Raw genomic sequence first — 21,150 nt, forward strand, 5'->3', positions numbered from 1 at the left:
CTACAGTGTCCCGATGCTGTACGGTCGAGCACAGACTAAATGTCAAGTTAAGTTCAAGAAACAGAAGTGCCCACTCACAAAGAACTGGCAGGTCTTTTCCGCTGCAGAAGGGTGGCTGTGCCAGGGATGGGGACTGTTCACCTGTCGGGGCAGCTTCCAGCCAAGCAATTGCCCACTCAGCCCAAGAGTCTTTCTACATGCCTGGGAGGAGGAAGGAGATGAGGTCAGGGTGTGTCGTAAACCCGCTGGCAACCCACTCACCCTGCCTTCCTGAGCCAGGGTGACTCTGGACGAGGGAACGGGCTCCGGTAGCGGCCAGGTGGCACAGCTCCCGTGCCAATGTAATGAGCTCCACCCTCCGCCCTCAATCCCTCACCTCTCCCTCCCATTTTTCCCTGCTGCTCTGAAGGAGCAGCATGGAAAGAGAAGGGGGCAGAGCCCTGGCATGTCACTGAGGGATGTGTACCCCTTCCTTCCAGCGACTCATTCATTCATTCAGTCATATTGATTGAGTGCTTACTGTGTGGAAAGCTGGCTTTAAAGCAGTCCATCACCTTGCCCCTTCTTACCTCACCTCCCTTCACTCCTCCATCCCAGCCCGCACGCTCTGCTCCTCCGTTGTCACTAACCTTCTCGCCATACCTCCATCTCGCCCGTCTCGCCGCCGACCCCTGGCCCTCGTCCCACCTCTGGCCCGGAATGCCGTCCCTCCTCAAATCCACCAAACAATCACTCTTCTCCCCTTCAAAGCCCCACTTAAGGCACACCTCCTCCAAAAGACCTTCCCAGACTAAGCCCCCTTTTCCTCAGTTCCCCTTTCCTCCCGCATCACCTCGACTCACTCCCTTGGCTTCTCCCCCCTTTCCCCGCACCACGGCACTTACGTATATATATATTGATTTATTCAATAATTCTATTGATTTATAGTGATGCCTGTTTACTTATTTTGATGTCTGTCTCCCCTATTCTAGACCGTAAGCCTGTTGTGGGCAGGGATTGTCTCTCTTTCTTGCTGAATCGTACTTTCCAAGTGCTTAGTAGTGTTCTGCACACAGTATGTGCTCAATAACTAAAATTGAATGAATGAATGACAATAGACACATTCCCTGACCACAGTGAGCTCAGTCTTCTCCAAAGCTAATGCAAACAGAAATCTGGGCTCCCTCCCTTCACCACCATCCCCGACCTTGGCCCTCGCCCACATCCTCCATTCTGGCTGCACCGCCAAGGGCTCTGTGGGTCCTGAGCATCAGCAGCCAGGCGGGCAGCTCTTTGACCGCCCCCAGTTCAGCTCACATACCCCTGAGACCCTGAACTCCTCCTCGGGCTGGGGCATTGAGCTGCCCGCCACCTTGCCCCCGCCTGATCTCTCACCTGTGCCAACTGGGACGTTGCTGCCCAGGGCCACAACACCCTGGGCCAGTGACAGACTTGAGCTATTCATTCATGCATTGAATCGTATTTATTGAGCACTTACTGTGTGCAGAGCACTCTAAGCGCTTGGGAAAGTACAATACAACAATAAATAGACACATTCCCTGCCCACAATGAGCTTACGGTCTAGAGGGGGGAAACGGGCATGGATACAAATAAATAAATTACAGAGATGCACATAAGTGCTGTGTTTCGAACAAAGCCTCTTCAGCTGAGCTCGCCTGCAGACAGCCAGATGCCACCTCATGCCAACGACAACTCTGTTAGGATGAAGATCACGGGCAAGATGCCCAAAGACCTGGCACCCTGGCAGGAGAAGGCTCACAATGCAGAACTCTGCCTCTGGCTCCCCCAGGCTCCACCCCTGCAGGAGCTGAAAGGCTCCAGAATAATAATAATGGTGTGGGTTACGTGCTTACTATGTGTTAAGCATGGTGTTGAGCACTATAAGGGACAGTGTAATCAGATCAGACACAGTCCCGCTCTCCCATGGGTCTCGAGTCTATGGGGAAGGGAGAAAGGGAATTTTCATTCCATTCATTCAATCATATTTACTGAGAGCTCACTGGGTGCAGAGCACTGTACTATTTAATCCCCATTTTACCTTAGAGGACTGAGGCACGGAGAAGCGAAGTGACTAGGTCATCCAGCAGGCAAGTGGGGGAGTCGGGGTGAGAACCCAGGTCTCCTGACTCCCAGTCCTGTGATCTCTCCACTAGGCCATGCTGCTTCTCAGAGTGCTCCTCACGCTGCTGCTTCCAGAGTGAAGAAGGAAGTGGGGAATCTCCACTGTGTCCCATCCCCTCCCCTTCCCCCAGTGAGGAAAGACGGTTCAAGCTGAATCTTGCAGTTTTAAGCAGGACTAGAGTTGGTGGCCCCGGGAAAATCAGGGTGGCCCTCCTGGAGGCACAGCGGGGACCCTCAGTTCCCCCCCTAAGAGTGGCACTGCCAACTTTGACAGAGCAGCACTGCCTTTACTTGGGCCTTAAACATTAGCAGTTTTCACCTAGTGTAAAAGCAAGTTCCCTCGTCATGAGACCGTAGGATCAACTTCGGGGTCAACGAGGGTCGTTCCTGGCGTAACGTGTCTGCTAGCTCTGTTGCATTGTACTCTCCCAAGAGCTTGGCACAGTGCTCTGCGCATAGAAAGAGATCAATAAAAACCACTGATTGATTTGTGCCATCCTCCCATGCACACACACATATAACCACCTCCTCCCCGGTCATAAATGCCAAGTCCTACAGAGCTGCCCCATGATCCTCTGGGCTTCAGCCCCCCCTCTGGAAGGACAGAGCCAATGCCCAAAGGCAAGTCTAACCCCAGAGTTGGGAAGAAGATTGTACAATGAGATGGAGACCTAATGATCCGATTGTGTTGTTTCTAACCCAGCCCTTAGCCAAAGGCTCAGCCCCCAAGAGCACTTCATGAAACCATGATTATGATTTTAGGATTATATTATCATAGGATGAATCCAGCAGGACAGTCTCCTGTTCCTGTCGTAGGCACTCACCTTGGCCACGCCTACATCCTCATCCTGCAAGTGCAGAATCAGTGGTACCAAGGTATGGAGGACATGGCTCTTCATGCTCTCCTTATCCTTGCCTTTCCCGACCTTTATGGAATCTCCTAAGAGGGACACAGCCGAGAGACGGACATCCTGTCTCACCTAAGTAAGGGAAACGGAAAGGGGAGAGGGGGATCCCGGCAGGTTGTGGGTTGAGGTGCATTTTCAACAGTGCCCCAGAGCCCACACTCTGATCCAGTGAGCCACTCCCTTCTCCCTGGACCCGAGGGAGCCACAGCTACTGACGTGATCTCGTCTTTTCTTCTCGTCAACTTTGTCGCCTGGGGAATATTGAGGGAAGGACTGGTTGGCCCCGGAGGGGGTCCCAGGCTGGGGCAGAGGTGGGTACTCAGCGAACAGCTTTCTGTCCCCTCTAGAGAGACCGGGCAGATCTTCCAGTCAGAGAAGAGATCACCAGATCTGATGGTCCCTCAGCGGCCCACAGACGGCAGCTAGAGCAGGATATCCCTACACCCCCACCCCCAGAGAAACACAGAAGAAAATGTGACGGAAAGCAGCCCCAAGGCAACTGCTCTAAGAGCTCTGAAGTGAGACTCTGTATCTGATCCTCTCTCTACACCCTCTCCCCGCATCTCCATTCCAGGAGTTTTGCAGTCTTGTCTCACATCACTGAGCAGGAACAGCAGAGAGTTGATGACGCTACTGAGTGTCCTGGAGTCCATTTTGTCAAGAAGTTTTCTGAGGACATCTATTGCAAACAACACTTCCCTTTTGCTCCTCTTCTGTAAGCTGCTGGAGATGAACGGGAGCATTTTCTTTATCTCTTCCACCTGCACCTGCTTTCCAAAGAAAGCTCATTAGGGTCACAGAGAGCAATAGATCAGATGGGAAGTGATGTTTTGACATCGACTCTCCCTCCTGTGACACCAGCCTGGTGTGGCCATGGGAAAAGCTGGGTGTGGAGTCGATCTGAAATGTCCAGAATGGAGCCAGAGAACGGAAAACCTGACCTTCGACCTTCCTTTTCTTGTGTCCTCCTGTCCTTCCTGCTGCCTCAAGCCGAAATCTCCTTTGAGGTCTTGGCATTCCTTCACAGATGTGAAAACCGGTCAGGCTTGTTGGCTTCTAGCCATTCCAACCCCATTAGATCTTCCTGCCTCAACTCCAAAGTGATTCTTCACTTTCCCCAGGCCCACGCCATCCCAGGCTTGGATTATCTCTAGCCCCTCTGCCCTGTCCAGTGGCTAACTTTGGGGCCTGCATGTGATAAGCCATAAGTAGTTCCGGGTTCAGTGGAGGAGGGAGAAGTGGAAGAAGATGAGAGTGAAACCTAGAAGTCTAGGGAAAAAAGGACCCAGGGAGAGGGACTAGAGCAAATGATGGGTTTTGATTGCAGGAAATAAGTCAGTCAGTCAGTCAATCATATTTATTGAGCTCTTACTGTGTGCAGAGCACTGTACAAAGCACTTGGGAGAGGACAATATAACAGTCAGATCCCCTGCCCACAATGAGCTTACAGCCTAGAGGACTAAGGTCCAGACGGGTTTAAAACAGTACCTCACGCCTCTCTAAATTAGCACCAGGTTGAAGAGCTGAGCTGCGCTTATGTGGTCATCATCACCATTAAAAACATTGAGGAGTGAGGAGCACAAGGCACTTGGGAAGACACAATAGAAGTAAAAGACACAGGTCCTGCCTTTAAGGAGCTTACGGTCCGATCGGGGATCCAAGCGGACAGAACATATCTAAAAATATAATAGACAAAGCCTAAGATAGAGCTGCTTGGAAACTAAGCATCTGAGCAAGCTCAGAGCCAGGGGTGCTTTTAGGGGGTCGAACGGTGGTCGCTCTGGGAATCTGGGTCCCTGGTCAATTTGTATTGGTCAATACAAATTTCCAGTTCCAGCCCCAAATGGTTTCTCAGGAACCATAACGTTGGCCCGTACAGCACTCCGGGATCTCTGTAGGAACTGAGTATTCCTTTACACCGTAAGCTCTTCTCTAGACCGCAAGTTTGTTGTGGGCAGGGAATGTGTATGTTTTTTGACGTACTGTACTCTCCCAAGTGCTTAGTAAGTTTTGCATACAGTATGTCCTCAATAAATATGATTGAATGAATCATTCCCTGTGGAGTCCCAGGGCTTGCTTCTCTGCCTGCCCCAGGCCTCTGTTATTAATAATAATTATAATTGTGGTATTTATTAAGTGCTTACTATGTGTCATGCGTCCTCTCAGGGTCGCACCTGGAGAGTTTCCACTCCTCTATCATTCTCGACTGTGGGAGGGCAGAGGCCTGTCCATTCCATTCCTAGCTTAGGCAGTGGATAACGCGTGGCGGGCCATCTGCTACAAGTCGAAACTCACCTGTGCTGGGCAGCAGCGGCATGGGAGAGAGTCGAGGGCGGAGACTCAGGTTTACTGCGCGGAAGAAGGCAATGGTAAACCGCTTCCATATTTTTGCCAGGAAAACTCTAGGGGTACACTACCAGAACGATTACAGATGGAAGTGGGACGTTCTGGGAGAGATGTGTCCATGGCGTCGCTACGGGTCAGACACGACTCGACAGCATAAGACAACGACAACATGTGTCACGTATTGTACTAAGCGCTGGGGTGGATACAAGATAATTGGGTTGGACTCAGTCCCCGTCCCACATGGGGCTCACAGTCTTAATCCTCATTTTACAGAGGAGGTAACTGAGGCACAGAGAAGTTAAGTGACTTGCCCAAGGTCACAGAGCAGACAAGTGGCAGAGTTGGAATTAGAATCCAGGACCCTCTGATTCCCAGGCCCATGCCCTATCCACTAGGCCATGCTGCTTCTACCTAAGAGGGCGGACGGTGTTGTCTGCATGCTGGCCATGTCTACTTGGTCTGCACCAACGGTTTGGATGGGACAGGCCTGCTCACGTTGCTTCATAAAGCATCGCTCGGGGAGGAACACTGAGCTTGAGGTTGAGGATGAGGAGACGAATGCCACCAGGGTCATTTATCCCAAGGTCCGGTTTCCTTGTGCCCGATACTGGCTCCAGACCTCAAAGCCCGGGCCTCGTGGCTCACCTTCCTCTGATGGCAGAGAAGATTTCTGAGTCCCCGCAGGCCGAGGGTCCGGAAGAGTTCGTTCTCACTCTGCAGCCACTGGCCTAACCTGCCGGTGGTGTATTCCCTGGGGAGTCTCTTGGACAGTGGGCTTTGGAGGAGCTAAAGGAACAAAGCAAATCAGGCCCTCACGTGACTTTCAAACTCCATTCCTCTGCCCCCACCGCTAATTTCCGGGCAGATTGGCAGCAAGGATAAATCATTGCTCCTGCTCGTTGTCCAGGCTCTGCAATCCGATTCACTCCATACCCAGGCGATCTGGATGGGAGAAGTCAGTCCAGAGAGGTACCGTGGGAGGAGCCCGGCAGGTCCCGATTCCTCCTTCTAAGAGGCCTACGGGCTGGGTCAAGAGAGAGCGAATGAGGAGGGAACAGGAAGTGAGAGAGAAGTTCATCCTTCCCTCTCCCATCGCCTCTTCCGCTGAAAATTCATCTGGCCTGCTCTAAAGAGGTAGACTCGTCCTCCTTCCGGCTGGTCAGCTGGGGTAGTGAGGGAAGAGGGAAGGCCACGACCGCGTACCCCTCTGCACTCTGAGAATGAATTCAGCCATTTAAGGAATGGATCTTACCTCAACGAAGAAGGCAGCTGATGTGAGCTTATGCCTTTCATTTCCTCGGTTAAGAAGAGGGATCAGCAAATACAAGATCCTCTGGGCAAAGATGGAATTTTTTTCCAGCAAGGCACTATAAAATAGACCATCGGTACAGGATCACGATCCGGGGAGTCTGGTTCTGGAAAGGACATCTTAATTTCGAATCGGGCCGAGCAGAGCAGCGAGGTAGTTGCGTGATACCCGGGGCCTTACTTTGCGAGGAGACGCACTCCTTGAAGATGGTCGTTTTTTCCTTCCAGAAGGTCCCAGCCCCTTTCTCTTTCCATGGTGTTCAATTCATGCCAGCAACAGGTTCTTATAAGGAAGGCCTTGGAGGCTTGAATGGCACAGCTAAATCCAGGACAATCACCATCACCATCATCAATAGCATTCACTGAGTGTCTACCGGGTGCAGAGCACTATACTACGTGCTTGAGAAACATACGATGGGAATTAAAGACACAGCCCCTGCCCTCAAGGAACTTTCAATCTAATGGGGGAGCATAAGAACCGGTCAATATACAATAGGTGTAAGGGTAAGAGAGATACAAATGATAAAAAATAAAAATAAACCACTACCTAGCAAATAAACAAAGCAACAGCCAGATACAAGAGGGCCTCAGTATCCTCATCTGCAAAATAGGGATGAGATATCTGTTCTCCTTCCCCTTTAGACAGTGAACTCCATGTGGGATGGGGATTGAGAAGGAGCGTGGCTTAGTGAAAAGAGCACGGGCTTGGGAGTCAGGGGTCATGGGTTCTAATCCTAGCTCTGCCTCCGGTCGACTTGTCCTCCGGGCAAGCCACTTAATTTCTCTGTGCCTCAGTTACCTCATCTGTCAAATGGGGATGAAGACTGTGAGCCCCCCGTGGGACAACCTGTATCTACCTTGTATCTTCCCCAGCGCTTAGAGAAGTGCTTGGCACACAGTAAGGTCTTAACAAATACCAATATTATTATTATTACGTCCGATCAAATTATCTTGTATCTATCTATCCCAGTGCCTAGCACAGTGCTTGGCATGTAGTATACCACCAGTATTATTATTAGGAGTGCTAAGGTGGCTGTTAGGGCTGTGAGATCCAGAAGGGGAATGGGGGTTAGTCAGGGAATGCCTCTTGGAGGAGATGTCTTTAGGAGAGTTTTACTAGTAGAAAGGGACATGGTTCGCAGGAGTCGACAGGGGAGGGAGTTCCAGGCAGCGGGGAATAAGTTTTAGTGGGTGACTTGGGTCCTCTCCCTCTATGAAGGCAGCCCACTCAAATAAACCTCATAACCAGAAGCAGGTTCTTCTAGGACATGTAGAGAAAGGCCCATTCTATGGAGATAAACTCCATCACTGTCCAAGAATACTCTCGATGGATTTCACATGTTACAAGGTGCAAGTCTCCCCACCCCCGGCCCTTCTTAAATAATCGTGGTATTTGTTAAACGGTTATTATGTACGGAGCACTGCACTGACCTTCCTTCTATCCATCAATCAATGGTATTTACTGGATGCTTACTGTGCAGAGCACTGTACTGAGCCCTTGGAAGAGTACAGTAGAAAGGAGTTGGTAAACCAGTTCCCTGCCCACAAGGAGCTTACAGTCTAGAGCAGAGCTGTGGCCCATCTCCATGGAGGTGCCTCACTGAATCCAACTCAGTTTCTCCTCCTGAGGTGTGGGGATAGGGACGTAGCCGATGGGCCATTCGCTCCACATTCCCCGCCTTCGATCCCTTCCCATTTCTAGGGAGAGCGGGCCCCGTCACAGAGCACAGCCCGCTGGGCACGGAAGGGCCTGCCCGAGCTGGGCGGCTGAAATGGGAGCGTGGCCCCACGGGAAAGGATGAGGATGAGAACGGATGGCAGTGGTGGAGTCACAGCAAGGACCAAAATGGAAAACTGACCTGGGGAGCAGCAAATCTCTGCCCCGGACAGGGAGCGCCTGGAGGGGAATTGGGGTCGGGGGAGGGGGTGCTGGGCGTCAAAATCTGCTTCAGTTTGGCAGTACCTCAGAGGGGTGAAATTGGAGGGGAACCCCCGCCTCTTGGACATGTTGCGGGGGAAAGCGACATCCGAGATCTTCAGGCCGATGCTGTGGTGCACTTGGATGAGCAGCGTCATGAGAAGCTGAGGGAAGAGTCGGTACATGGCTGGCCGGAACTTGTTGGCCACAAACACCTCGTAAAGAGCGTCTGTGGTCTGTGGGAGTCAGAAGAGAGACCCGCACTGAAGAAGACACCCACCCTCCTCCCCGTTCCCGATACAAAGAGCGGGACCCCGCCCTTTAGCAGAGCCCGGTGGGGGCCTAGGGACCGACCCCCAGGATGGGCAGCAGAAGCGAGAGCGCCGTCCCCCGGGCGGGTCCGCGGATAGGAAGCGGCCAGAGACGGGCACGGCTGCTGATCCGTCCCGCCCCTACGCGGTCAGGGATGTGAGAGCGCGAGAACTCACCGCAATGGCGACGTAGGCCATCTTGTTCCGACTGGTGGACTGACACTTCTGCAGCTTCCTCAGGAGCTGCCACAGGATCCAGGCGTTGCAGGTCTCCTCCACCTCCAGGGACCTCCAGAGCTCAGCTATGTGTCTAGAAACCCAGCAGATTCTCATCAGGCTCAGGATATTAATCCACTACACCATCCAGGGGGACCGGACGTTCCCGCTGCCTGTTGGAGGCCCGGGAGAGGCAGACCGACCACTTCAGTTTCAGGTAGGAGGAAGATAAATAGCCAGGAAAGGCCAGTCACTTCTCTCTATGTATTTGTTATTCCATCACCCTCTGGCTCTTCCCACGCTGGCTGGACTCATGAAAGGGGGAGGAAAGAGCATGGGTCTGGGAGTCAGAGGACCTGGGTTGTTACTATTATTAGTAGTAGTAGTAGTACTATTATTATTAATAATCGTATTTATTTTCTGTGCGCAAAGTACCGTACTAAGAGTTGGGAGAGTACAATATAACATCAGACACATGGATGAAACACGAAGTCCTTGAGACCCAGTCTCTGCCCTTGAGGTATACGATCTCTTGCCTGAAAGTCACCACGCAAGGAGACGTTCGGTGCGGGATGGATGAGGAAAACCAAATATCTACATGGTTTATAATTACCAATCACCTACTGCATGTTAGAGCACCTTGCTGGGTGCTTGGGAAAGTGCAAGAGGAAGAAGACATAATCCCTGCCTACAATCAATCAATTGTATCTATTGAGCACTTACCGCATGCAGAGCACTGTACTACATACTTAATAATGCTAAGTACTTAATAATAATAATAATAATTATAGTATTTTTTAATTGCTTACTATGTTCCAGACACTGTATTAAGCTCTGGGGTAGATCTAAGCAAATCAGGTTGAACACAGTCCTGTCCCACATAGGGCTCACAGATTTATTCCCCATTCTACAGATCTGGCTCTAGTCAATACCTGTTCTCCCTCCTACTTAGATTGTGAGCCCCATGTGGGACCTGATTATTTTGTGTCGCCCCCAGCGCTTAGGAAAAGCAGTGTGGCTTAATGGAAAGAGCCCGGGCTTGGGAGTCAGAGGTCATGGGTTCTAATCCCGGGTCCACCACCTGTCTGCCGTGTGACCTTGGGCAAGTCACTTCACTGCTCTGGGCATCAGTTACCGCATCTGTAAAAATGAGGGTGAAGACCGTGAGCCCCATGTGGGACTGTATCCAACCTGGTTAGCTTGTACCTACTCCAGCGCTTAGTACAGTGCCTGATTGATTGAATTTTTTTCTGGTATTTGTTAAGTGCTTACTATGTGCCAGGTCACATAGTTGAAGTCACACAGCAGACAAGTGGCGGAGCCAGGACTAGGACCCAGATCCTTCTGACTCCCAGGCCCCGTGCTCTATCCGCTAGGCCACGCTGCCCCCAAGCTGACTGAGAGCTGGGTGACCTACCTGTCATAGGGGACAGGATGAGACAAAAGGTAGTTGAGCACTTGGTTGGTGGACTTGGGTTCGGCGATCAGCAGGCTCACGAGGCTCATGACTTGGTGGCGGGTACTGTGCTGGCCAATGGAGGGCAGGTGGGTGCAGATGGCCCTCACAATTTCTGGCACCTGGAAAGAAATTTTAAAAAAGCATCCAGCTGTTTGGTTTGGCCAGGGCTGGATTTTTGAGGCGCGGAGCAGCTATCCATCCATCAATCAGTGGTATTTATTGAGTGCTTGCTATGGGCAGAGCACTGGACTAAGCGCTCGGGAAAGCACGGTGCAACAGAGTTGACAGACGTGATTCCTGCCCACAAACAGGGATCCGCCAGTTGCCTGCTGCGCGACTTTGGGTAAGTCACACGTACCAAGCAAGCTTTCAAATCTGAAGAGGTGAGTGTTAATTCTTCGTTACCTTCAAGATATGAAACTTGAATTTTTCGCTTTCTCTTCGGGCGAAACTTTGAACTACAAACAAAACTAGACCGCGAAAAGCAGTGTGGCCTACTAGAAAGGGCAAGGGATTGGGAGTCAGAGAACCTGGGTTCTAATCCCGGTTTGCCGCTTGCCTAGAACGTGACCCTGGGCAAGCAGCTTAACTTCTCTTGCTTCAGTTTCCTCATCTGTAAAAGAGGGAGTAAATACCATTTTTTCCCTCCTACTTAGGCCATGAGCTCCATGTGGGACAGGGCCCGTAGCCGACCTGATTGCACTGTATCAACCCCAGTATAGTGCTCGACAAAGTATAGACACTTGACAAATTCCATTATTATTACTACTGCAAATCTAAGCCCTAAATGTGAATGAACTCACTGTATGATGTCCATTACTTCATAGTTTACTATGGATGTGTTTGTTTGTGTTTATCAGTCTTCTATCGCCTGTACAATCTGCGTCGCCTATGCACTTAGACCTGTATGAACCCTTTAAGAACTCAGTATTCACCCCACCCTTAGCCCAAGCACATATCTGAAATTTCTTTCTACTAGTATCTGTCTTCCGCTCTGGATTGTGATCTCCCCGTGGGCAGGGAACACGGCTGTTGTACTGAACTCCCCTAAGCACCCAATAGAGTGCTCCGCACACAGTAAGTGGTCAATAATGATCGCCGATTGATTCTATGTTCAAAGATGACACTGCTGAGAGAATCCATCGTGTGTGTCTTTGACGGACAATCTTTCTTTTACTCATGAGGAGAAAAAGTAGCACCTCTTTTCTGGCCCATTTCCCATTCAGACTGTAGACTGTCAGCTCATCCTCTAGACTGTAAGCTCATTGCGGAAAAGGAATGCGTCTCTTTCTTGCTATACTGTAGTCTACCCAGCGCTTAGTAGAGCACTTCACAGGAAACGGGCAATAAATATGGCTGAGTGAATGAACGAATTCAGGGTGAGCATTTCACCCCTATGTCAGGCTGCTAGGGCACTGGGAATGGTATAGAAAGACTGTGCTGCTTCTGCCCAAAAAAGAGACCAGTACCCAATTGCCTGTGTTTCAAGGGATTTTGGTTTAGATCTGGGGTGAGAGGAAAGATCTAACCTACAGTCAGTAGGACCAGCCCTCGATTTGCGATAGTAGTGATGGGTAATTGCCCTGAGCCAGCCAGAGCCCTTTGCTCTGATGATAATCAATCCACTACACGTTTTTTAATCAAGTGCTTACTCTATGCAGCATTGTGCTAAGGGTTTGGGAGACTACACCAGAGTAAGTAGATCAGATTCCTGTCCCCAAAGAGCTTATGGTGGGGGGGGGGGGGGGAAGAACAGACAATAAAATCAGTTTCAGGTAAAGGAGGCAACAGAGTATAAGGATATGTACATAATCGCTGTGGGGTGTGGAGAACCAAGGTGCTTGGTGGCGGGGTGGAGGGAGGCTGATATGGACACAAGCGCATAGGTGACGCAGTAGGGAAGGAAAACAGGGTGGAGTGATGAGTCAGGGAAGGCTTCCTGGAGGAGAGATGATTTCAGTGGGGGCTTGAAGATGGGGAGAGTGGTGGTCGGCTGAACGTAAAGTGTGGAGGACGTTGATCGGGAGAACCAGATCGAGGCACAGCGAGTAGGTTGGTGTTGAGGAGGAGCATGGCCTAATAGAAAAAGCACGGGCCTGGAAGAGAGAGGATCTGGGTTCTAATTCCAGCCCTGCCACTTGTCTGCTCTGTGATCTTGGACGAATCACTTAACTTCTCTGTGCCTCAGCTGCCTCGTCGGTAAAATGGGGATTAAGATTGTGAGCCGGATTAAGATTGTGAGCCTCACGTGGGACATGAATTGTGTCCAACCTGATTAGCTGGAACCTACCCAATGCTTAGTACAAGGCGTAGCACATAATAAGTGATTAATACCATAAAAAAGACCAAAGTGTGTGCACTGGGTTGTAGTAGATCAGCAAGGTTAGGTAGGAAGGAGTGAGCTGACTGAGTGCCTTAAAGCCAAGTCCTCTCATTGGTAGTCTGTAAGCTCATTCTGGGGAGGGAATGTGCCTGTTATATTGGTATACTGTACGCTCCCAAGTGCTTATTACAGTGCTCTGCAAATAGTATGCCCTCAATAAATACGATCGACCGGCTGACTGAATCAATCAAGGACAAAGACGTCTGAGATTCGGGTAGGTGGGGGCCCGGGGCCCTCTCCTGACCATAGGGGCTTCTCAGGGTTGCAGTTTAATGTCACAGCCTCAAATCCAGCCTGAGGTGACAAACCAGCAGCCTACGCCCTCACCTTCTCTAGGCGGGTGCTAGCATTCTTCACCAATATCTCCAGCAGACGTCCGGCCGTTTCCTGGGTGCAGAGATGTTTCAGGTTCTTCATCCCGTTCAGGATGGTCATGATAAACTGGAAGAGCTCTTTCGGGCTGAGAAAGATTTCGAAGACCTGAAACGATGGGGACAAGCGAACTTTACGCCAGTGGCGTCGATCACCGCGGCTCCCGGGGCCCGCCGACAGGAAGTGACGAAAAGTCAGTCTCCTGCTGACAACATAACGCCTATCATCCAAAACACTGGGGAAAACACAGGGTGCTGGGGGGTGAGGAGGGAAGAGAGAGAGAGAAGAGTGAGAGAGAGAGAGAAGGGGGAGAAGTAAGAAAGCAGAATATTGATTGTGTATACTATCTCTATTGTCTTGTACTCTTGTAAGTGTTTAATACGGTGTTCTGCACATAGTAAGTGCTCAATAAATAGTGTTATTTGGTTATTTATCCCCCACAACAACAAAGAACCTGTAGGTTTCTTGAAGGCAGGGTTCATCTTTACTAAATCTACTGTATTCTCAATATCAATCAATCAATCAAAGAATGGCATTTATTTAGTCCTTACTGTGTGCAGAGCACTGTTCTAAGCACTTGGGAAAATTCAGTACAACAGAGTTGGGAAACACATTCCTTAAGCACTTACTCCAGAACTCTGTGCCAAAAAAAGGCTCAAAAACCACAATTGGTTGATTGACTAGAAAAGCGGCCCAGGAAAAAAGCAAGGTTCCCCCAAAATAAAGCCATCTGTGCCGGTGCAGGGCCAAAGGGGCAAGGTTCTCACAGAAGGGTTGGGCTCCGGCTCAATTAATGGCTTGCTGTCTACTCCCAGCTCGAATCACCTCAGCTATTTGGAATGGGTTGTTGAAGAATTTCTCAGTATTGTAGATTCTTAGGAGGTCATTGCACTTCTTCATCAGTCCCCTCATTTTCAAAAGGCTCTTTGGACCAAAGGTGAGATCTGTAAAACATATTGGAAACCGTACTCGACGAAGGCGGCCTCAGAGCGGGCGGTGTTAGCACTTTGAACTGCCAAAAACTGGCACATTTGTTGTTCACGTTGGTTGTTCACCAATCACATGACGGGACCCAGGTGGGAGTCACTGTCCTGATAGTCAATAGAAGCAGAAGAAGTGTGGACCGCCCCACCCAAACCCACTGGTTTTGCTTCAATCCCCTTAGACTGTGAGGCCAGGTTGGGACAGGGATTGTGTCCCACCTCATTATCTTGTATCTGGCCCAGCACTTAGTACAGTGCTTGGCACACAGTAAAAGCTGAACAGATATTATTCTTACTATATATTCTATTATTAGAATCATCATCATCCTGGTCTCTGGGCTGAATCCCTCTCACAGGCTGGACCCCTCTTGATGAGGCAGAACTTGAGTCTCTACTGTTCGACTCTACTATTTTGCCAATAGTAAAAGGATTTTTGGAGTGATAGGGGACCCTTCCTCTTCTCATTAGTCGGCCCTACTCGGGGCAGCGTTACTGATCCTCCTGCTCCAGTGCTGGGAAGAGGGAGTCAAGTTTGAAGGAGGGTTGCCTATCAGAGAGGCAGAATTCTGGGCAGAAATGTTTTCCTCCAGTTAATAATAAGAATAATAGTATTTGTTAAGCGCTTACTATGTGTAAAGCACTGTTCTAAGCACTGGGGTGGGGGGTACAAGGTGATCAGGTTGTCCCACGTGGGGCTCACAGTCTTAATCCCCATTTTACTGATGAGGTAACTGAGGCCCAGAGAAGTTAAGTGACTTGCCCAAGGTCACACAGCAGATAGGTGGCGGAGCCGGGATTAGAACCCACGACCTCTGACTCCCAAGACCGTGCTCTTGTCACTAGGCCACGCTGCTTCTCAAGTTGCCTATGCTCGGGAATTGGTAAATAGCTGTTTGATTGTCCATCCCCCTCAGCGATTCCCCGGAGGAATGCAAGATCTCTGTGGGCAGGGAATTTTGTCTCTTGCTTCTACTGTATTTCCCGAGCGCTTAGCAGAGTGCATTGCACCCGATGGGTACTCGCTAACTACCATTACAACTACGACTATTTCCCGTGTGTAGCCCCATTCTATAAAGGCCGGAGCTTTGGGCATCGGAATCCCTTGGCACCTGGCCAGTCCAGGGCATTAAGAAGCAGCGTGGCTCAGTGGAAAGAGCACAGGCTTGGGAGTCAGAGGTCATGAGTTCGAATCCCGGCTCTGCCACTTGTCAGCTGTGTGATTGTGGGCAAGTCACTTCACTTCTCTGTGCCTCAGTTACCTCATCTTTAAAATGGGGATCAAGACTATGAGCCTCTTGTGGGACAGGGACTGTGTCCACAAGGACACAGAACACAGTAAGCGCTTAACAAATACCACCATTATTATTAGAGGTGTGGGGTGCATTAGCAAGAGACCCCAAGAGAGTCCCAGCAATGGGGGTTTGCAAGTAGGACCCTGAGATTATAACCGGGAGCCCACCCTCATAAAATGAGCAGAACGGGTTAGGCAAGTGGCCGTGTGATTATCCAAGAGCCGGGGTAGAGGCCCGGGTGACGGACGTGACTAGGCCAGGATGCGGCAGGGGGAGGGGTGGGCATTTGACAGAATCAAACACTTTCTGTCTTCTGATCACTTACGACATCTTTCCGAAGCAGGAGAGCTTTATCAAGCAAAATCTCCTCACTATTGGCTTCAAAGCTCTCCATCGCCTCGCCCCCTCTTACCTCACCTCCCGTCTCTCCTTCCGCTGCCCACCCCGCACACTCTGCTCCTCTGGTGCCGCTAAACTCCTCACGGTGCCTCGTTCTCGCCCGTCCCGCCGTCGACCCCTGGCCCACATCCTACCTCTGCCCTAGACTGCCCTCCCTCCTCACGTCCGCCAAACTAGCACACTTCCCCCCTTCAGAGCCCTACTGGAAGCTCGTCTCCTCCAGGAAGCCTTCCCAGATGGAGCCCCCCATTTCCTCTGCTCCTCCTCCCCTCCCCATCGCCCCGACTCCCTCCCTCTGCTCTACCCCCCTCCCTGCCCCACAGCACTTGTGTATGTACGTACGTATTTTTCTATTTATTTAATTAATGATGTGTATATATCTGTAATTCTGTTTATTTCTATTGATACTATTGATGCCTGTCTACTTGTTTAGTTTTGTTGTCTCCTCCCTTCTAGACTGTGAGCCCGTCGTTGGGTAGGGATTGTCTCTATTTGTTATCTCTTTCCATGCACTTGGTACAGTGCTCTGCACACTGTAAATGCTCAATAAATATGACTGAATGAATGAAGCAGGGAAGGAAGGGCCTGTTTCGGGCTCAGCCCCGTTCGGTGTGAGGGGGCCGCCCGGCCGACTTACACTTCAGGTGGACTGTGATCCGGAGGAGGTGATGCGTGCTCTCCGACGCCTCAAGGGAGATGTCCTCCTCCTGGTCGCCACACAGCAGGGCCAGCAGGGCCACCAAGTGCCCGAGCCTTTTCAGCTGGGCAGGGGGCTAATGGGGAGGGAAAAAGAGAATCGGGCAGCGGCGGGTCTTCTCCTCAAGTATTTACTCTAGGATGTAAATCTGGGGCAGATCTGGCAGGGTCTCAGAGCTGGCCTCCTTTAATAACAACAATAATAATAATACTGGTATTTGTTAAGCGCTTCTATGTGCCAAGCACTGTTTTGTGCACTGGGGGAGATACAAGATAATCAGGTTGTCCCAGGTGGGGCTCACAGTCTTAATCCCCATTTTACAGATGAGGTAACTGAGGCACAGAGACGTTAAGTGACTTGCCCAAAGTCATACAGCTGACAAGTGGCAGCTCAAGTCCTGGGACCGAACCAAGAGGGTGAGGAAGCAAGGCCCACACTGACAAGAGGGGAGAGGGTCCGCCCAGGCCCATTTTGGAAATGACTTAGGGCTCGGGCCCAACTAGACCGGCCGAGAGAACCTCTCGGAGGGCCAAACTCCGAGGAAGGAGTCCACGGGATGAAGGGGGGAGGCGGTGGATAGCCGGCCGGAGGTGCCGGGGAGGTTCCACTCTCCACTGCCGTCAGAACCACCGGTTACTTACTTTCAAGGAGAGATTTCGGGACAGGCATCTCAAGGCGAGGGACAGGCTGATCACAGCCCTCTCCCGCTCGTGATCTACCTTGGACTGTAGCCAGGGGTCCAACTGCTGTGGTCAGAGGAATGGAGACCCAAGGGGGTTAGTTCGGGAAATACAGATGAATCCCAAATCCCCTTTCCTCCGACAAGCTGAGGGTTGCCTGTTTAGCAGGGGTTTGCTGAGGGAGCTCCTGGTCTGACTTCAGAACCCAGAGAGGGTGGGAAACACCCCCTCCCCCAGACTGGAAGAACCCCTGACCTTCCTTTCCTTACCCCGCTCTTTCCCTTTCCTCCCTTCCTCCTCCATCTCTTCCTTCTCTTTCTCTTACCTCTTCCTCTTCTCTCCCCCTCCTCCTCTTGAGTTGCTTTACCACCTAACTTCCTTCCCTCCCCTTTCCTCCTTCTTTCCTTCCCTTACTCCATGTCTTTTCCTCGTAGCAATCCTTTCCCTCGATGCTCTACCCCCGTGCTCCGGCCCCCATACCCCACCTCCTTCAAAGGTCTGCGCCCACCTTTTCAATGTCCCACCTCTAAATGACAGGTCCACTCCCTGATCCTGAGAGGAGTGTAATTTTGGAGAATTCAACATCCCTACACTGCACTGTAAATTCAGGCTCCACCACCTACCCAGATTCTGTCCTCCCCCAACCGCCCCAACTCCCAGTTGACAGATTTCTTCCTACGTGTACCACGTGAACCCCTACTGTCTGGAAAAAATGAAGGTCAGGCTCCATCAAACTTGTAACCAAGTAGCGACGGCCAAAGAAGCATGACTGCCCTTCCTCAACAGCTCCCCCTAAACCCCGTTTACCTCCAAAATGGTCTCCAGTTTTTCTAAATGAGGGTCCGACATCACCAAACTTTGGAGCATTTCACAGAATGCCAGAAGCGTCTGCGTGTAGAGAACCTGAAAAGCCACAAGATCAGTACCACAACCCCTGTACTCTCCCAAGCACTCAGTACAGCGCTTTGCACACAGTAAGGGCTCGATAAATATGATCGAATGAATGAATGAACCTATGATGAGCATTTCCCTAGGCAGACCCGCCTCAAAACCCTCCTAGGACTTCTTGAGGCCAGATCCCAGGAGATCGGTGCCGCTATGAATAGCTGCAGTAGATAAACTAGCTGAGATGTCTCAGGTCGTTCCTTATCCTGAAAGAAAGACTGAGGACAATTGACACTGGATTACGGAGGTTGGCACCCAAAGGACGGGAATGAATCTCTTATGAAGTGAAGTCATCCAGCTGATTACAGGGAGTAGAAGTAGACCTGCAATGTCCCAAGCATTCATCTCCCCAAACCTTCTTGGGCTTCCCTTTTTCTGGTCCAGAATCACGAAGTCGAAGGACCCGAAATAAGCAACAGGGACGATTTTTTTTTAAGTCGGGAGTATTTACCTCTGTCTTTTGCGGTCCATCACATCTGCCTGATTCGAGCCTCCTTAGGGTCTTGACCGATGGCAAGGCTATTATGCTTCTGGTGAGACTGCTGAACAGGGAGGAACCCCCCGGCGATGTGAGCAGCAGATGGATGTTCTGGAAGCTAAAAAAAACGAGAGGCACAGATGGGGCTGAGCAGTGGCCAAGCGGCTTCGGACGCCATCTTGGAAATGACGCTTATGCTAGGGGGAGCTGGAGGAAATAATACCCAGCAGGGCCCCAAATTCAGGTCCGGGGGATCAAATATTCATTAGAGGGAGTTAACCCTAAGAACCCATTGGCCTCTGGCAAGTCACTGAACACAAGATGAGTCAAATACAATTTATTCCCTGGAAGCTAGGCTTTTAACGCTGGCCACATTGAGAGATTTATGAAAAGGATGAGAACCACAAAGGAATATACCTTAAAAAATGTTCATGGGGCTTCCATCTCTCAGGCATTCACCTCTCTAGACTGTCAGTTTGTTGTGTCTACCAACTCTGTTATATTGTTCTCTTCCAAGCTGTTTAATACAGTGTTCTGCACACAGTAAGTGCTCAATAAATATGAATGATTGATTGATAAATGCATAGGCATTGTCAACATTTCAAGGAGCGGCGTGGCCTAGTGGAAAGAGTACAGGTCTGAGAATCAAAAGGACCCGAGGTCTAATCTCAGCTCTGGCCACTTGACTCCTGTGTGACCTAGGGCAAGTCACTTCATTTCTCTTGGACTCAAGAGAAGCAGCGTGGCTCAGTGGAAAGAGCACGGGCTTTGGAGTCAGAGGTCATGAGTTTGAATCCCGGCTCTGCCACTTGTCAGCTGTGTGAACGTGGGCAAGTCACTTAACTTCTCTGTGCCTCAGTTACCTCATCTGTAAAATGGGGATTAAGACTGTGAGCCCCACGTGGGACATCCTGATTCCCCTGTGTCTACCCCAGCGCTTAGAACAGTGCTCGGCACATAGTAAGCGCTTAACAAATACCAACATTATTATTTTCCTCATGTGTAAAATGGAGATTCAATACCTGTTCTCTCTCCTACTTGGACTATGAGTCCCATGTGGGGCGGGGACCGTGTCCAACCTGATTAACTTGTATCTCCCCCAGGGCTTAAGAAGAGTGCTTGACACACAGTAAACATGTAAGAAGTGGCATAAGTAATTTCAGAAGAAGGGCAAAGGTGCCATTCATATCTCTCTTGAGGCAGGCAGGCATCCTGAGGCAGATAGGTACCTGCCCCTCCACCTCTGTTGGCTCCACCAAGGGCTGCTGAGGGAGGTGGCTGCAGTGAATCTGGCCTGTCTGGGGAGGGCTGGTTGGGATGGCAGGACAAAGCACGGGAATGACTGAGGCCCCTCAGGTCCCCATCCACTCGGGGCTTCTGGGAACGAACAAGGGAGATACCGGGAATGGGGAAACTGGTTGTCAACATTTCAAGGAGCAAAGTGGCCTAGTGGATAGAGCGCGGGCCTGGGAGTCAGAAGGACCTGGGGTTCTAATCGTCGCACTGCCACTTATCTGCTGTGTGACCTGGGGCAAATTGGTTCACTTCTCTGTGCTTCAGTTACCTCATCAGTAAAATGGGGATTTACACCGTGAACCCCATGTGGACATGGACTATGTCCAGCCTGATTACTTCGTATTTACCTCAATGCTTAGAACGGTGTCTGACTTAATGAACACCATTTAATTTAAAAAAACGGGTAAAATCCAAGTCCCACCATCAAAGTTCCCAGTGGTTCTCCTAATTCCCTCCCCAAACAGCTCCTGGAGCTAGAAGCGGCCTGGTCGGGTATGAGGGCACGGCCAGGTGGGCTCTCTTGGACCCAGCTGAAGGCCCAAGATGCAGGGGCCTGGAAGAGAGATAGCGAGGGGATCACCTCAGGTTGGTAACCGTGATGAAGACCTCCTGGAGCATCGTGCTGACGAGGGAATGGAGGGACTCTTGCTTAACAAGCATCTGTAAAGACACGGAATTGATCCCAGAGTTGCACGTTCACCTTGAAAGGCGGTATGCCGGCTGCATCGGGGCAGAGGGGTGGGAGAGGGGATTCACACCAAAAATCTCTCTACAAGATGGCATTCTTTTACAGGGTGGCCTAACGGAAAGGGTTCAGGGCTGGGAGTCAGGAGACCTGGGTTAATCCCAGCTCTGCCACAGTGACTTGGACAAAATAACTTCACCTGTGCCTCTGTATCTTCATCTGTAAAATGGGGATAAAAGATCTGTTCCCCCTCCCTCAGACTGAGCTCATGTGGGCCAAGTGCGTAGTCCAGTGTTCTGCACGCAGTAAGCGCCACTGATCGACTGACTGGAGTCTCCTGCTTTTGCTTTTGA

The 21,150-nt window shown here is 50.7% G+C and overlaps 1 protein-coding gene across 3 annotated transcripts in view; it reads right to left on the reverse strand.

The window, feature by feature from the left end:
* Positions 1 to 21,150, reverse strand: part of LOC100082632 (maestro heat-like repeat-containing protein family member 7) — a 45,065-nt gene that overhangs the window by 3,161 nt on the left and 20,754 nt on the right. The window contains exons 6-21 of one of the 3 annotated variants that reach the window (XM_039912367.1): positions 20,693 to 20,772; positions 18,790 to 18,934; positions 18,201 to 18,296; positions 17,355 to 17,459; positions 16,654 to 16,789; positions 14,168 to 14,286; positions 13,298 to 13,450; positions 10,546 to 10,706; positions 9,090 to 9,222; positions 8,647 to 8,837; positions 6,865 to 7,002; positions 6,628 to 6,742; positions 6,021 to 6,161; positions 3,626 to 3,796; positions 2,946 to 3,101; positions 79 to 201 (exon numbers count right to left, since the gene is read on the reverse strand). In XM_039912367.1, the coding sequence (XP_039768301.1) occupies positions 79 to 201; positions 2,946 to 3,101; positions 3,626 to 3,796; positions 6,021 to 6,161; positions 6,628 to 6,742; positions 6,865 to 7,002; positions 8,647 to 8,837; positions 9,090 to 9,222; positions 10,546 to 10,706; positions 13,298 to 13,450; positions 14,168 to 14,286; positions 16,654 to 16,789; positions 17,355 to 17,459; positions 18,201 to 18,296; positions 18,790 to 18,934; positions 20,693 to 20,772 (2,163 nt within the window). Of the gene's footprint in view, positions 1 to 78; positions 202 to 2,127; positions 2,571 to 2,945; positions 3,102 to 3,625; positions 3,800 to 6,020; positions 6,162 to 6,627; positions 6,743 to 6,864; positions 7,003 to 8,646; positions 8,838 to 9,089; positions 9,223 to 10,545; positions 10,707 to 13,297; positions 13,451 to 14,167; positions 14,287 to 16,653; positions 16,790 to 17,354; positions 17,460 to 18,200; positions 18,297 to 18,789; positions 18,935 to 20,692; positions 20,773 to 21,150 lie in introns of those variants that run through there. The other 2 variants (XM_039912366.1, XM_039912368.1) reach the window with 2 other exon arrangements.

The sequence above is a fragment of the Ornithorhynchus anatinus genome, chromosome 6, assembly GCF_004115215.2.
Source record: "Ornithorhynchus anatinus isolate Pmale09 chromosome 6, mOrnAna1.pri.v4, whole genome shotgun sequence".
Classification (NCBI taxonomy): Eukaryota; Metazoa; Chordata; class Mammalia; order Monotremata; family Ornithorhynchidae; genus Ornithorhynchus; species Ornithorhynchus anatinus.